The sequence below is a fragment of the Salvelinus alpinus genome, chromosome 14 (genome assembly GCF_045679555.1).
Source record: "Salvelinus alpinus chromosome 14, SLU_Salpinus.1, whole genome shotgun sequence".
Classification (NCBI taxonomy): domain Eukaryota; kingdom Metazoa; phylum Chordata; class Actinopteri; order Salmoniformes; family Salmonidae; genus Salvelinus; species Salvelinus alpinus.
This window is the reverse complement of record NC_092099.1, coordinates 49,613,245-49,627,078: the sequence shown is the minus strand read 5'-3', so window position 1 is coordinate 49,627,078 and position 13,834 is coordinate 49,613,245. Positions and strand designations below refer to the sequence as shown.

General features: G+C 43.6%; 1 protein-coding gene across 4 annotated transcripts in view; it reads left to right on the top strand.

The window, feature by feature from the left end:
• Nucleotides 1-2,495: 2,495 nt before the first annotated feature.
• Nucleotides 2,496-13,834, top strand: part of LOC139539013 (tRNA-queuosine alpha-mannosyltransferase-like) — a 55,921-nt gene continuing 44,582 nt past the window's right edge. The window contains exons 1-2 of one of the 4 annotated variants that reach the window (XR_011667850.1): nucleotides 2,496-2,678; nucleotides 10,724-10,892. Coding sequence is in view for 1 of the 4 variants with exons in the window: in XM_071341679.1 (XP_071197780.1) it covers nucleotides 2,654-2,678; nucleotides 10,724-10,892 (194 nt within the window). In the remaining 3 variants the exon portion in view is untranslated. Of the gene's footprint in view, nucleotides 2,692-10,723; nucleotides 10,893-13,834 lie in introns of all 4 variants that reach the window. The other 3 variants (XR_011667851.1, XR_011667849.1, XM_071341679.1) reach the window with 3 other exon arrangements.

Genomic DNA, 13,834 nt, shown 5'->3' with positions numbered 1-13,834 from the left:
AGTCAACATGGACCAGCATCCCTGTGGAATGCTTTCGACACATTGTCGAGTCCAAGGCAAAAGTAGGGGGTGCAACTCAATATTAGGAAGGTGACCTAAATGTTTTGCACACTCAGTGCCTATTGGACTGCTGTGCTGCCTGCCTTTCCATTTTCCTGGCTATTGTTCATATCACTGTGCCTTCTCCTTCTCCCCATTCAAAGCAGCACAGAGAGATTAGCACATGTCCATGTGCCTATAATTATAGCTGTAGTCCCTTTCAGTGGATCCTTAAATGATTCGCTTTTACATAAAGCCTGCGCTTGTGAAGTACAAGGGCACGACTCCCTCAATTAAAAGAAGGAAAAGTCACTGCTCACTCATTTCACCGCTTTGAAACCTTAATCTGCGGAAAATGGGAGCTGCCTCCCCTTTTCTAATATGAGATCAAAGGAGTTCTGAATAGCATTACACGTTCCTTGCTCGATGTGGGAAGCCGCTTAAATTTGCATTGTCAAACTGAAAAGCCTGTCATGAGAAGACTGAATGAAAGGTTTTTAGGACACAATATTACCCTCTGTTTTGCTGGTTGAGCACTGATCCTAATGGAATCATGGTTAGTCTCATGACTGCAGTACCCACTTTTGAACAATATCTGTGAATATTATTGCCTTATGACCTATAACTTAATTATAAATCAGGATGGACAATTCTATACATTAGGAATGTAGTCTATTTCAAGTATGTCATCTAACTAAACCTTTCAATCAAAAATAAGACGATGCTCTTATACCTTGATATATACCATGATATTTATTCAGGTTAAAGGAAGAGAAAATGACAGAAGCTACCCTATTTTCTCAAATATTTTCCCACATGTCAAACTGCAGTTTATTTGACTGTCTAGTGTATGCATTTCTATATTTAGATGTGTAGTAGGTGTGTTATGTTATATATGTATTTACGACATTTGTCAAGTGAGACCTCATCCCTAACTACCTTCCGGACAGTGCACAACACGGACTGAAATTCAGTTAGCCTCCGCTTCAGTCTGCCACGTTCTCAGCATCTACAGTATCTGAGGCGATATCTCATCTGATCTTATGTTTAGGATAAATAAACCCTCACAGAGGAAGTATCAGATCTATAGCCTCTTCCCTTTCAAACCCCATCCAATAGGTAGTCAGGTAGTGAAATGAATAGTCAGCATTCACAGTGTCCTTACCTTGTTATTCACTCCTGGGTGGTTTGGTGCGTTGGGGATTCCCTTTCATAGCAGCGTGAGGGGGAGAGAACGGTGACATTAACCCTTTCAGTTCATTTCTGAGGTGGAAAGATGTCAGTACCCTGAATACTCTGAAGAGGTGGGCGAAAGGTATAGGTGAGGAGAGATTTGATCGTCAGTGGGTCCATTTCGCAACGGTTGGAAATCCCCCCGGAGATGTGGTCTAAGACTTGTTGTTTCGTGTTCTATTCCAGATGAGATGTTTGTCTTCTGTTAGCTGTTGTTATGCCGAGCTTTATACAGCAATGGTCCATCATCTATCCACATAGTTTTTTAACTTTTTCTTTTCCTGTGTAAGCGTCCATAATGTTTTGTGCTTGACAAGAGTCACACACAGTAGGTCAGAGATGTCAATATGTAACAAAGATTTCTACATTTAGCTTTTGTTTACACATTTAATGCTGCCCAGTATGTCTTGTTATTCCATTGGGGGTTTTGGTTCAATGGGTCACAATTGTGCTTTCAGGAAGATAGATTTTTATTGTCATTGGCCTAGACTTCTGTTTGCCCTGTAAAACATCCACTTTCTACTGAACTCCACGTCTTTTAAACTCCTAAAGGTTTTGTCATTTACAAAAAGATTGCACAGCTCATTCCCTACTTAAGATATGACTTGCATTTCAGAGCGAGAGAGGGACCAAGATATTGACTGATTGGAAAGTCTGTGGGCGAACGATGAGTTACTCATTGTGGGCAGGACGAATGAGATGGAGGACAGCATTTACTGTAGATGTAAACTGGATGTCATGGTGAGAGAATTAATTGGAAAAGAAATTGCACTCAAACACAGTTTTTATTTTATTTAACTAGGCAAGTCAGTTAAGAACAAATTCTTATTTACAATGACGGCCTACCTCGGCCAAATCCTAGCAAAGTACGACGCTAGGCTGCCATTTCCTTCTATCGCCATCACTCATATTCTTCCTTGTGCTTGCCATTCCTTTACACTACCAGATAGAGTTTCTGATGACTATTTTACAAAATACTAAATTGTATGTGATTGTCAATTTACTGTAACTAATACATTTGGAAAAGCCTGTGTGGGGTTAGCTCAGCACTTTTTAAAAATTTGTTCCACAGGAAATTAATAGATTATCCTTCCCAAAATTGAACGGGTCTTTTCCCTTTCCCTGCCAAGGAGGCCATTGCCAACCTCTGATTTCACCATCATTTCCTATTCTTACTGCAGTGTTCTTTGTCCTTGCTTATTATCATCCATGTTTCTCTCCTCAGATTCAACATAGCCTATCCATGAGTGTGCTTCTGCTGGAGGTGCTCCCACAAGCAGCTGATAGACCTGTTCAGAGAGAATGTGGAAGACTGCGTAGCCAACAGCAGCCCAGGCCATCCTGGCCAGCCCCTCATACAGGTTAACACACAAGACGCAGGATGGAGTTCATTGATACATTCCTGAGTAAGGTTGCTAGGTAATTGGTGTTGCTAAACGTACACTGGGTTTCTCTTTCCAAGACGTTGTTTCTGAGTTTCCATGTACAGTGAGCTCAGTGTAGGGGAAATCCAATTCCTCTGTTTTGGTACAGTGAGATGGAGAGTGGGGCATGCGGTTGTCAGCTATTCTAAGGTACCCTTGTATCACTCACTACTAGATGTCAGAGATTGGGATTCCATTCCGTCATTGACTTCCACATAGAGGGTTTAGGTAATATGTAGAGCAGGGGTGTCAAACTCATTTTGGTCCGCAGGTCGCATTCGCTCTTCACCGAGGTCTGGATGGCCGCACTTAAAATGTATTATATTTTCTCGCCATAAAAATTTGCAAACATTATCCTCTATCCCAGGGTTTCCTAAACTCGGGTCCTGGGGACCCCCTGAGTGCACTGTTTTTTGCCCTAGCCCTACACAGCTGATTCAAATAACCTTGATGATGATTTGGTTATTTGAATCAGCTTTGTAGTCATTGGGTAAAAACCAAAACGAGGGCTCCAGGACTGAGTTTGGGAAACCCTGCTCTATCCATTGCCTCTAGAATTTACAATGCTCCCTGATTGTCTAGCTTTCGTTTTGATTACTGTTAGCAAGCTGGACAGCGTGAAGAGACTGTAAATATAGGTTCATTTTAATTTCCACACAGTTTCCATTTGGTTTTAGTCATTTCCATTTCGATTGAGATTGTTTTTCCCCCAAAACATTTTTTTCTAAACAAAATAATTGAAAGGGTTCCGTATGTTTGACACCTTATTAAGGGAAGAACCCAATGTATAACAGTAGTTAGTCATCCTCTTTTTGTGCGTTGGAATTTGTTGCATGTTTTATTAGCTACTTTTCTTTGTCATTAAGCCAGAGGGTGCAATATAATCATTATGTATTTGATGAGAAACTCTGCTTTGCAGAAACTGGTCTGATTCAGGACTTGGTGAGTACTTGACAGATTACCAAAGATGGGGTGATTTATTATACGTTTGGAAAAGCGATGCAGTGATGCTGCAGTCCTTCCACACACCCACAGGACTACCACTCAGGATGATGTGTAACCTTCTTGTTTGGTTTTGATCTCTATCTGTCATATCTGCAACACTGCTGTAACGGTTGCTACTGAAGAAACAAAGTGGGCGAGCCACGTCACATACAGTAGAGTGAAAATCCTACTTCAAAAGGTCATAAGTCAAAATGAAGACAGGTAGTCAAATCGGTTGTGGCTAGATAGCCTACATTATGGAGTGCCATGTTGCTAAGTAATAGCTCATACAGTAACTAAACTAAGCCATTTTCTCAGATCTGCTGGTCATACCTTTTTTGATGATACTTTTTGATGCAGAACGATATATTTGCTTTTCCCTCTAAGTGAAAACAAGTTGTAATTCAACACATAACAAATCAAAATGTTCTACTTATTATTCATATAATAAAAACGTAAAGCAAAAAAAAATATCCATCTCCTGCTAAAGAGATACATTAAGTAACTCCTCCAGTCTCTGTGCTTCTAATTCTTAACTACACAGGATGTCCCTGTGGACTATTCTACTGGCAGGAACAAGTTAAAAGTAGAGAACTCTCATCTGGTTTGAGTCAGAGCCCTGCATTACCAACAGAGTTTAGGCGGTGAGGGTGATTTCTGTAACGTGCAGTACTGTAGGCCTCTTTTGGTTTTGATCGAAGGCCCAAACAGGCCAGGAAATTGGGCTAATCCCAGGTCTGAGAGGCACACGGGGACGTGATCTTAGCGATGGCTCGTGGACTCAACCACATCAAAGAGTCCTGCTCATGGGTAAAGGGGACTGACTGACTGATGAAGGGACGAGCCATGGCTTAAAGTCACTTAGGGAGTTGCTGGTGCTTCAAAGACTCATCGCTGAGCACGCAACAGATACAGAGACGCCGCAGAGAGAGACAGAGAGAGAGAGATGTGTGTTCCACAGGGCTGCGGTGGAAACGATGCAGTTCTTATAGCCTTTAGCCGTACCCTCATCCTACTGTTCCTCTGGTGATGTGGAGGTTAACCCAGGCCCTGTGTGTCCCCAGGCGCTCTCATTTGCTGACTTCTGCAACCATAAAAGCCTTGGGTTCATGCATGTTAACATCAGAAGCCTCCTCCCTAAGTTTGCTTTATTCACTGCTTTAGCACACTCTGCGAACGGTGATGTCCTAGCCGTATCTGAATCCTGGGTTAGGAAGGCCACCAAAAATTCTGAAATTTCCATCCCCAATGACAACATTTTCCGTCAAGACAGAACTGCTAAAGGGTGTGGAATTGCAATCTACTGTAGAGATAGCCTGCAGAGTTCTGTCATACTATCCAGGTCTGTGCCCAAACAGTTCGAGCTTCTACTTTTAAAGATCCATCTCCAGAAATAAGTCCCTCACTGTTGCCGCTTGCTATAGACCCCCCTCAGCTCCCAGCTGTGCCCTGGACACCATATGTGAATTAATTGCCCCCCATCTATCGTCAGAGTTCGCACTGCTAGGTGACCTAAATTGGGATATGCTTAACACCCCGGCCGTCCTACAATCTAAGCTAGATGCCCTCAATCTCACACAAATTATCAAAGAACCTACCAGGTACAACCCCAAATCCGTAAATGGGCACCCTCATAGATATCATCCTGACCAACTTGCCCTCTAAATACACTTCTGCTGTTTTCAACCAGGATCTCAGCTATCACTGCCTCATTGTCTGCGTCCGTTATGGGTCCGCGGTCAAACAACCACCCCTCATCACTGTCAAACGCTCCCTAAAACACTTCTGTGAGCAGGCCTTTCTAATCGACCTGGCCCGGGTATCCTGGAAGGATATTGACCTCATCCCGTCAGTAGAGGATGCCTGGTTGTTCTTTACAAGTAATTTGCTCACCATCTTAAATAAGCATGCCTCTTTAAAAAAATGTAGAACTAAGAACAGATATAGCCCTTGGTTCACTCCAGACTTGACTGCCCTTGACCAGCACAACAACACCCTGGGGCGTACTGCACTAGCATCGTAGTCCCCACGATATGCAACTTTTCAGGTAAGTCAGGAACCAATACACACAGTCAGTTAGGAAAGCAAAGGCTAGCTTTTTCAAACAGCAATTTGCATCCTGTAGCACCAATCCCAAAAAGTTTTGGGACACTGTAAAGTCCATGGAGAATAAGAGTACCTCCTCCCAGCTGCCCACTGCACTGAGACTAGGAAACACTGTCACCACTGATAAATCCACGATAATCGAGAATTTTAATAAGCATTTCTCTACGGCTGGACATGCTTTCCACCTGGCTACCCCAACCCCGGCCAACAGCGCCGCACCCCCGCAGCAACTGGCCCAAGCCCCCCCGTTTCTCCTTCATCCAGACCCAGACAGCTGATGTTCTGAAAGAGCTGCAAAATCTGGATCCCTGCAAATCAGCTGGGCTAGACAATCTGGACCCTCTCTTCCTAAAATTATCCGCCGCCATTGTTGGAACCCCTATTACTAGTCTGTTCAAACTCTCTTTCGTATCGTCTAAGATTCCTAAAGATTGGAAAGCGGCCGCGGTCATCCCCCCCTTCAAAGGGCGAGACACTCTAGACCCAAACTGCTACAGACCTATATCCATCCTGCCCTGCCTTTCTAAAGTCTTCGAAAGCCAAGTGAATAAACAGATCACCGACCATTTTGAATCCCACCGTACCTTCTCCGCTATGCAATCTGGTTTTCGAGCTGGTCACGGGTGCACCTCAGTCACGCTCAAGGTCCTAAACGATATCATAACTGCCATTGATAAAAGACAGTACTATGCAGCCGTCTTCATCGACCTGGCCAAGGCTTTCGACTCTGTCAATCACCGTATTCTTATCGGCAAACTCAACAGCCTTGGTTTCTCTAATGACTGCCTCGCCTGGTTCACCAACTACTTCTCAGATAGAGTTCAGTGTGTCAAATCAGAGGTTCTGTTGTCCAGACCTCTGGCAGTCTCTATGGGGGTGCCACAAGGTTCAATTCTCGGGCCGACTCTTTTCTCTGTATGTATCAATGATTTTGCTCTTGCTGCAGGTGATTCTTTGATCCAGCTCTATGCAGACGACACCATTCTGTATACTTCTGGCCCTTCTTTGGACACTGTGTTAACAAACCTCCAAACAAGCTTCAACGCCATACAACACTCCTTCTGTGGCCTCCAACTGCTCTTAACCTTTCTAGGACACACTTTCGGCTAGCGGAACCCCACCACAACATTCTGCTGAAAAGGCAGCGCAGGAAATTCAAAAATATTTTTTTGAAATATGTAACTTTCACACTTTAACAAGTCCAATACAGCAAATGAAAGATAAACATCTTGTTAATCTACCCATCGTGTCCGATTTAAAAAATGCTTTACAGCAAAAACACAACATATGATTACGTTAGATCACCGCCAAGTCCAAAGAACACACAGCCATTTTCCCAGCCAAAGATAGGAAAAGCAGAAATAGAGATAAAATTAATCACTAACCTATGATGATCTTCATCAGATGACACTCATAGGACATCATGTTACACAATACATGTATGTTTTGTTCGATAATGTGCATATTTATATCCAAAATCTTAGTTTACATTGGCGCGTTACATTCACTTGTTCCAAAAACATCCAGTGATTATGCATAGCCACATCGTTTCAACCGAAATATCATAAATGTAGATGATAATACAAGTTATACACATGGAATTATAGATATACCTCTCCTTAATGCAACCGCTGTGTCAGATTTAAAAAAAACTTTACGGAAAAAGCAAACCATGCTATAATCTGAGACGGCGCTCAGAACAATAGTCAAATTAGCCGCCATGTTGGAGTCAACAGAAACCAGAAATTACATGATAAATATTCCCTTACCTTTGATGATCTTCATCAGAATGCACTCCCAGGAATCCCAGGTCCACAATAAATGCTTGATTTGTTCGATAATGTCCGTTATGTATGTCCAATTAGCTACTTTGGTTAGCGCGTTTGGTAAACAATTCCAAAGTCACGAGGCGCGTTCACTAAAACCTGACGAAATGTCCAAAAGTTCCGTAACACTCAGTAGAAACATGTCAAACGATGTATTGAATCAATCTTTAGAATGTTGTTAACATAAATCTTGAATAACGTTCCAACCGGAGAATTACATTGACTTCAGATGAGCGATGGAACGGAGCTCCCACTCATGTGATGGTCAAAGAATGGTCACCTCATGGCAGTGGTGACTAATTCTCCTCTCATTCGGCCCCCCTTCACAGTAGAGTCATCAGACAAAGTTCTACAGACTGTTGACAATACTCATTCATATCTCGCTGTGATTTCAATGGGATCTTGGTTGAAACTCGACCAGCCTCAGAATTTCCACTTCCTGTTTGGATTTTTTTCTCTGGTTTTTGCCTGCCATATGAGTTCTGTTATACTCACAGACATAATTCAAACAGTTTTAGAAACTTAAGAGTGTTTTCTATCCAATACTAATAATAATACGCATATATTAGCATCTGGGACAGAGTAGGAGGCAGTTCACTCTGGGCACGCTATTCATCCAAAGTGAAAATGCTGCCCCCTATCCCTAAAAAGTTAAATGCTAGTAAAACGCATGCATGCTCTTCAACCGATCATTGCCCGCACCCGCCCGCCCGACTAGCATCACTACTCTGGACGGTTCTGACTTAGAATATGTTGACAACTATAAATACCTAGGTGTCTGGCTAGACTCTAAACTCTCCGTTCAGACTCACATTAAGCATCTCCAATCCAAAGTTAAATCTAGATTCGGCTTCCTATTTCGCAACAAAGCCTCTTTCACTCATGCTGCCAAACTTACCCTCGTAAAACTGACTATCCTACCGATCCTTGACTTCAGCGATGTCATTTACAAATTAACTTCCAACACTCTACTCAGCAAATCCGTTTTGTCACCAAAGCCCCATATACTACCCACCACTGCGACCTGTATGCTCTCGTTGGCTGCTCCTCGCTACATATTCGTCGCCAAACTCTTGGCTCCAGGTCATCTATAAGTCTTTGCTAGCTATAGCGCCGCCTTATCTCAGCTCACTTGCCACCATAGCAACGCGCTCCAGCAGGTATATTTCACTGGTCATCCCCAAAGCCATCACCTCGTTTGGCCGCCTTTCCTTCCAGTTCTCTGCTGCCAATGACTGGAACGAATTGCAAAAATCACTGAAATTGGATACTTATATCTCCCTCACTAACTTTAAGCGTCAGTTGTCAGAGTGGCTTACCGATCGCTGCAGCTGTACACAGCCCATCTGTAAATAGCCCATCCAACTACCTACCTACCTCATTCCCATATTTGTTTTTGTTTTTATGCTCTTTTGCACACCAGTATTTCTACTTGCACATCCTCATCTGCACATATATCACTCCAATGTAAATTGCTAAATTGTAATTACTTTGCCACTATTGGCCTATTTATTGCCTCCTTACTTCATTTGCAGACACTGTATACAGATTGTTCTATTGTGTTATTGACTGTACGTTTGTTTATCCCATGTGTAACTCTGTGTTGTTGTTTTTGTCACACTGCTTTGCTTTATCTTGGCCAGGTTGCAGTTGTAAATGAGAACTTGTTCTCAACTGGCCTACCTGGTTAAATAAAGGTGAATTAAATAAAAATAAAATCTAATAGGGTGCATGAGAGATGGGCAAGGCTGGGTGGATTATCCTGCTGGGGAAAGTTAGTAGATCTGGGTGATGTTAATGTTTTACCTGCTGGTTATTATTTTACCTGCTGGTTTTAACCAATGGGTATTAAGCAGGATATATCTTTTTCCTTTTGATGAATAAAATTAATTTTAGAGGTTGGCATCGGAGGGAACATTTAATTCTGACATGGCTCAGCTAAAAAGACAGTTCTCTCTCACCTCCCAAGGTTTCATTTTAGTCACACAGTAGTAGACACATAGAGGATCTGGAAGTAAGGCTTGGCATTTGTTAGTGAGGAATTAATGTATTTGCAGATAGATGAACTCGCCATCCTGACCCCCTGTGCTGTGTTCTGGTCTGTTCTAGTGTGGTCTGGTCCTCAGGGTACTGAACCTGTCTGAGCTGGTGGCCCTGTGCCCTGACCTGGCCACACTGAAAAAGGTGCTATACTTCCGCCAGAACCAGCTGGTCTATCCGGTCCGCAAGAGTCAGGACAGACACTTCCAGTATGGATGCAACCATGTCTTCTCATGGTGAAGATTAACCTGGCCTTGACTGTACAGTAGACAATGGATTTGGTGCCGTTTGTGTACCTTATTATCACAGTGAACATGGACAAAACTTACGTCAAAGCAAACAGCTCTCCCAAGAAACAAGAGCCCAAACAAGCCAGGAAAAATTAGCAGCACGCATAATTACTCTGTGTATTTTAAATAACAACAACACTATTCATACGGTAATAGTTTGTCTTAATGAGCATGTCAGGGGTGCGCAACATGATTGGTTAATTACGATAGGCCAACATGATGCTCTCTGGGTAATTGAAGTCACTTGTGTCGAGCGACTGCGTTGTCATTAATCAGAGGGCAAACAGTAAAGAGAGAGGCACTCTAAAGAAAAGTCATTGTTGTTGATCTGCGTAGGGAAACGCGTCAATAAGGCCCACTCAATCTACTTTAATGTCATTAACCCAGTCAAATATGGCAGCATTAAATAATACGCTACTCAAAGGGAATGTGTCATTAAGAGATGTTTGATTGGATTCAAGCCAGATTGCTTTGCTAATTTGAATTATAATGCAGGGCTTTCGTTCTAATTCAAAGAGAATGGGAGCCATTTTAGACTGTACAGATAAATGCACACTATGCTGAACCATTCCATGTGGCACACAGAATCTGCAAATGAACGGCACAGTGTCACTGTGTGTGTGTGTGTGTGTGTGTGTGTGTGTGTGTGTGTGTGTGTGTGTGTGTGTGTGTGTGTGTGTGTGTGTGTGTGTGTGTGTGTGTGTGTGTGTGTGTGTGTGTGTGTGTGTGTGTGCGTGTGTGTCACTGACTGTGTGCACCCTCTTGTTCCCCCCACCCCCAGCTTGGTGGAAGATGTTCAACTCCTCTTTTTTCAACATGGAGTCCTTCCTGTCCTCCATTTCGTCCTTCATGAAGATGATTCCGGACCACAGGCCCAAAGACCTGGACAAGCTCATCTGCCCAAAGGGTCGGGTCCTCCACTTCCCCATCCAATCCCCCCATGTCACAAGGTCAGTGTCATCATCCTTGGCTACAGTCATTTGCCTTCTAGGGATAACCAGGCCACTGATTAAAGAAAGCAGAGTTGAGAGAGAGAGCGTTGCAGGCTCCTAATCCGACCCAGAGAGCTGATAGGGTTTCGAAGCATGGTTAATGGCAATCTGACTGACTGGAGAGAAGTTAGTTCTGTAAGAGTCAAGATTAGAAGTGACTACGGAGCTTTAATATCCTGTTTTGTTAAAGCCCATCTATCACTCTCATCCGTACTGTCCTGTATGTTACAGATGTCGGTGTGACATTACAGATGTCGGTGTGACGTTACAGATGTCGGTGTGACGTTACAGATGTCGGTGTGACATTACAGATGTCGGTGTGACGTTACAGTTGTCGGTGTGACGTTACAGATGTCGGTGTGACGTTACAGATGTCGGTGTGACATTACAGATGTCGGTGTGACATTACAGTTGTCGGTGTGACGTTACAGTTGTCGGTGTGACGTTACAGATGTCGGTGTGACGTTACAGATGTCGGTGTGACGTTACAGATGTCGGTGTGACGTTATAGATGTCGGTGTGACGTTACAGTTGTCGGTGTGACGTTACAGATGTCGGTGTGACGTTACAGATGTCGGTGTGACGTTACAGATGTCGGTGTGACGTTATAGATGTCGGTGTGACGTTACAGATGTCGGTATGACGTTACAGATGTCGGTGTGACGTTATAGATGTCGGTGTGACGTTACAGATGTCGGTATGACGTTATAGATGTCGGTGTGACGTTATAGATGTCGGTATGACGTTATAGATGTCGGTGTGACGTTATAGATGTCGGTATGACGTTATAGATGTCGGTGTGACGTTACAGATGTCGGTGTGACGTTACAGATGTCGGTGTGACGTTACAGTTGTCGGTGTGACGTTACAGATGTCGGTGTGACGTTACAGATGTCGGTGGGACGTTATAGATGTCGGTATGACGTTACAGATGTCGGTGGGACGTTATAGATGTCGGTATGACGTTACAGATGTCGGTGTGACGTTACAGATGTCGGTGTGACATTACAGATGTCGGTGTGACATTACAGATGTCGGTGTGACGTTACAGTTGTCGGTGTGACATTACAGATGTCGGTGTGACGTTACAGATGTCGAAGTGACGTTACAGATGTCGGTGTGACGTTACAGATGTCGGTGTGACGTTACAGATGTCGGTATGACGTTACAGATGTCGGTATGACGTTACAGATGTCGGTATGACGTTACAGATGTCGAAGTGACGTTACAGATTTCGAAGTGACGTTACAGATGTCGGTGTGACGTTATAGATGTCGGTGTGACGTTACAGATGTCGGTGTGACGTTACAGATGTCGGTGTGACGTTACAGATGTCGGTGTGACGTTACAGATGTCGGTATGACGTTACAGATGTCGGTGTGACGTTACAGTTGTCGGTGTGACGTTACAGATGTCGAAGTGACGTTACAGATGTCGGTGTGACGTTACAGATGTCGGTGTGACATTACAGATGTCGGTGTGACGTTACAGATGTCGGTGTGACGTTACAGATGTCGGTGTGACGTTACAGATGTCGGTGTGACGTTACAGATGTCGGTGTGACGTTATAGATGTCGGTGTGACGTTACAGATGTCGGTATGACGTTACAGATGTCGGTATGACGTTATAGATGTCGGTGTGACGTTACAGATGTCGGTGTGACGTTACAGATGTCGGTGTGACGTTACAGATGTCGGTGTGACGTTACAGATGTCGGTGTGACGTTACAGATGTCGAAGTGACGTTACAGATGTCGGTGTGACGTTACAGATGTCGGTGTGACGTTACAGTTGTCGGTGTGACGTTACAGATGTCGGTGTGACGTTACAGATGTCGAAGTGACGTTACAGATGTCGAAGTGACGTTACAGATGTCGGTGTGACGTTACAGATGTCGAAGTGACGTTACAGATGTCGGTGTGACGTTGAAGTTGTCGGTGTGACGTTACAGATGTCGAAGTGACGTTACAGATGTCGGTGTGACGTTACAGATGTCGAAGTGACGTTACAGATGTCGGTGTGACGTTACAGATGTCGGTGTGACGTTACAGATGTCGGTGTGACGTTACAGATGTCGGTGTGACGTTACAGATGTCGGTATGACGTTACAGATGTCGAAGTGACGTTACAGATGTCGGTGTGACGTTACAGATGTCGAAGTGACGTTACAGATGTCGGTGTGACGTTATAGATGTCGGTGTGACGTTACAGATGTCGAAGTGACGTTACAGATGTCGGTGTGACGTTATAGTTGTCGGTGTGACGTTACAGATGTCGGTGTGACGTTACAGATGTCGAAGTGACGTTACATATGTCGGTGTGACGTTACAGATGTCGGTGTGACGTTATAGATGTCGGTGTGACGTTACAGATGTCGGTGTGACGTTACAGATGTCGGTGTGACGTTACAGATGTCGGTGTGACGTTACAGATGTCGGTGTGACGTTACAGATTTCGGTGTTTAGTGGACCTGTCTGAAGTGTTTGGGTGAGATGGTCAGAGGTGGCAACATTAAGAAGGAAACATTTTTTTTGTTATCTCTTTAAGTTCTTCATCAGTGTAAAGAACATAAACTCAGCAAAAAAAGAAACGTCACTTTTTCAGGACCCTGTCTTTCAAAGATAATTCTTAAAAATCCAAATAACTTCACAGATCTTCATTGTAAAGGGTTTTAACACTGTTTCCCATGCTTGTTCAATGAACCATAAACAATTAATGAACATGCACCTGTGGAACGGTTGTTAAGACACTAACAGCTTACAGACGGTAGGCAATTAAGGTCACAGTTATGAAAACTTAGGACACTAAAGATGCCTTTCTATTGACTCTGAAAAAAGAAAGATGTCCAGTGTCCCTGCTCCTCTGCATGAACGTGCCTTAGGCATGCTGCAAGGAGGCAT